This window comes from Lupinus angustifolius, chromosome LG13 (genome assembly GCF_001865875.1).
Source record: "Lupinus angustifolius cultivar Tanjil chromosome LG13, LupAngTanjil_v1.0, whole genome shotgun sequence".
Classification (NCBI taxonomy): Eukaryota; Viridiplantae; Streptophyta; class Magnoliopsida; order Fabales; family Fabaceae; genus Lupinus; species Lupinus angustifolius.
The window spans coordinates 15,204,949-15,208,664 of record NC_032021.1 but is presented as its reverse complement, the minus strand read 5'-3'; the positions used below and the strand labels follow the sequence as shown (position 1 = coordinate 15,208,664).

Here is a 3,716-nt window from a genome sequence, read left to right as displayed (position 1 = left end):
AAGGAAATGTTTGTAACTATTTATTAAGTAAATGAAATTTATTTATTTAATTATAATTTGTAAAAATTATATAATAAAACAAAAATAATTGAAAATATGATGTGCGGAATTTATAAGTGGAAGTTACTGACTAGATGTAGATGATAATAGATATGTGTTAGTAATTAAAATAATTACTTTGTTTACATTAAGATCTTTTAGGAATAAAATTTGATTTCACAATAGTTTCTCTGGCACACAAGTTCGATTGAACTTTGTCTTTTTGTTTTAGTTCTCACAAGTTCATGTGCTAATTGTTTAGAAGCTTACCTAATTATAGGACATATAAGCTAATTAAATAATAATACTATCATATCAAAATTATCAAAAGATAAATAAATAATTTTGATAAAATTGTTATCTTGATCAACTTAAATAATTAAATCATATTTAGATGCAACTTATATTATATTGTGTTTTCAATATAATCTTCTGAATTATAAATTAACATTTTCTTTTTTAACTATCATGATTAAAATCTAATGGTATGCATGTTTAGCATTTGTCTTGAACAATATATAATCAAATGTACCAGAATTTAATAGAAAATTCCAAATTTTTATTATATATTTTTTATAATATCTAATTTGAAACATTTATAACAATTGGACTCCTGACATTATGGGTGCCATCTGACCACACTAATGACGAAGTAAGTACATTTGTTGTTGGTAATTTATCACCGGTAATAGTGACGATAAAAGATTGTTTCTCATGTAGAGATTTGAAGGATAATATCTCGGGTACCACCATAACTTTGATTCTTGGATTTGGTAAAATTGTTGCCTTATAGGTTGAGTTTGCTAGGCCAACATTTGTGACTGTTCTACTAAACTTTATGGTAAAAGATGTCATTGGCTTAACATCAATAGCAAGCGCGGGATAATTTAGATTTTTCACTAATGATCTATTTGGAGCATCGGAGCAAGCATTATTTTTTGCAGAGATTAATTTAACCTTTTCGTTATCATAACCCAAGTTGCAAAGCATTTGTATATAGTCTTCCAAGGAAATGTCATAGACAAGTCCAGGATCAATAGCTGGAATAGGATTGACATGACCGGATCCATATGCATATTCACCAATATCATCCTTCGAACCCTTCATAGGTTTTGCTGATGTCATAAGAGCAGATTTGATGGCTGCTGGTGACCAATCCAAATGAAATGTTTTCAGATATGCAGCAATTCCAGAGACATGGGGGCATGACATGGATGTTCCTGATCTTATGGTATATTTTGCAGATCTTTTATCGATGTTTTTACCTGATGGAGAAACAGCTTGCGAAAATGAAGCCAATATATCCACTCCGGGGGCGCTTATATCTGGTTTCAAAATTTCCGGAGCAATTTTATTTGGCCCACGTGAAGAAAAATCAGCTACCATAGGAGCATTATTGTCTTTAACTATCTCACTCTTTAGTATTTCAGCTGTGGGATTGTCTGTTGAATTCATGTAGGAACTCAAAAGTTGTAACTCAATTTCAGACAAAGTCAAAGAAGGTAATGGAGTGACATAGTCATCTAGTGAACCTTTATGATGATTTTGTATGATTATACCAATTGGGTGTCCTTCATCATAATTTATCACACTAATTCCATCAATTGTATTACATATAATTATTTTTCCATCCACCACATGACTATCTAAACAACTGCATACAACAGAATTTCCTTCTGGACATTCCGAACCATAATTTTTCTTAGCAATTAGAACTTGTGTTCCATTTAATGTGAAAGAATTTATTGATGTACCTATTAGTGTTTTTCCATTCCCCAAAATTACTTTGTCAATGAATCTTCTATCTGTTGTACTTGCAGCTACAGTAAGTATCCATGGCGCTATACTAGAAACAGAGCTTGGAAATGGACCGCTATTACCTGCACCATTCACTGTGAGTATCCCTCTTGCCATAGCATGAAATGAACCAATCGCGATAGCATCTTCATCGAAAGGTTGTTGGGAAGGACTTCCTATTGAAATTGAAATGATGTTTACGCCATCAGCTATGGCATCATCGAAAGCAGACAAGATAGCAGCAGCACTGCATCCTATATCAGTGCATGCTTTATATGTAGCTATTCTTGCTAATGGGACTCCACCTCTTGCATTACCTTGTGCAAGTCCATAAAGGCTTGCACCAGCAACATAGTTTCCAGCAGCTGTTGATGTAGTATGTGTTCCATGTCCATTCATGTCTCTGGCAGACTTATCTGTATAATATCTAGCACCGATGATCTTTTTATTGCAAGTAAAGTTCATACCACCCGCACAAACACCCTTCCAATGTTTTGGAACAGGGCCAAAACCTTGATCATTGAAACTATCAGATTCAGGCCATATACCAGTGTCAATAACTCCAACCACAACATCACTCTCTATAGTAGGACTTCGTTTGACTGACTCGGGGAATCCAATGAAGTCCCATGATCGAGTTGTGTGTAATTGGATATTTCTGCTTGGGAAAACTGAGACTACACCTTCCATTTGAGAAAGCTTTTCCTTTTGCTGATTAGTGAGCATGGCAGCAAACCCATTGAAACTTCTATTGTAACTATGGACTAAGGAATTTGTTACATCATTGTCATTAAAGACTTGTTGCAACATGCTTAAATGGTTAGAGGTTAAAGAATATGGTGTCTTAGGAATTGAGCCCATATACACAATATAAAGTTTTGGATTATCATAACCTGCATCACACTTTAAAAGTAGTGTGCATGTCATAATGAAATTGACACAAAAGACAATAAAACTATATCTCGCCATTGTTCAAGTTTGAGGATTGAGAATGAATGATATATATATATATATGTGTGTGTGTGTGTGTTTCAATTGTGATTTAGATGTGACAAATTTTTGAAAATGACTCATTGCTTAATATCTAAGACTCTTAATTAAAATATATATGGTAAGTTGTTTCTAATTATCATATAAGATTCTAAAATAAAACATTTGATCTATAATTCCTTAATTGGAAAATATTTCTATTAAAAATGATTTGTTCATTTAGTATTATTTAAATTATAAATACTCTCATGGTTTTGTCCAATTTTCCTCAAAACTGTGTGCTTTATTGCAAGTCTTTGGTTCTAACCATATAAATTTATATGCAAATAGTTTTTTGAATTTTTAGTGTCATGTTATTCTTAGACTAATTATATTTTTTTTCTTAGACTAGTTAACTTGAGATGTCAATTTTGATATTTTATTGTTGATATTGTTAGTCATTCATGTTTGAAAAACTCTCAACAATCTCTTAATTAAATGCAAATTGGACAATATGAATAAAGTAAATGCATATTATTTACTTGATTGAGTTGTTGGTCTTATTTCAACTATTATGGTTTAGCTACTACAAAATTTTGAGCAACGAATACAACCAAACAAAATTAAATAGTAAGATAAGATGAATTTCTTTAAACGATATGGTAATTTATATTGAAAATAAAATAACTGAAATTTTACCTCTAATTGAATCATGGAAGAGTTTAAGAAACTTGAAATATGGTACATTTTTCTATTAAAGTCTTTAATTGATTATTTTTATTTAGAATTAATATTTTATTTTAAAACTTTGAAAAAATTATGTATATTTCTTTATATATTTTTACTAATCTTACTTATAAATCTTAATTAAATATTATTGCCTCCATTATACTTTGCATCAAGATTTGTCA

The 3,716-nt window shown here is 30.8% G+C and overlaps 1 protein-coding gene across 1 annotated transcript; it reads right to left on the bottom strand.

Annotated features, from left to right (window-relative positions):
- LOC109363438 (subtilisin-like protease SBT4.13) lies at nucleotides 616-2,836 on the bottom strand. The gene has a single exon (XM_019609700.1). It carries the CDS (start codon nucleotides 2,803-2,805, stop codon nucleotides 622-624), a length of 2,184 nt encoding a protein of 727 aa, XP_019465245.1. The 5' UTR covers nucleotides 2,806-2,836; the 3' UTR covers nucleotides 616-621.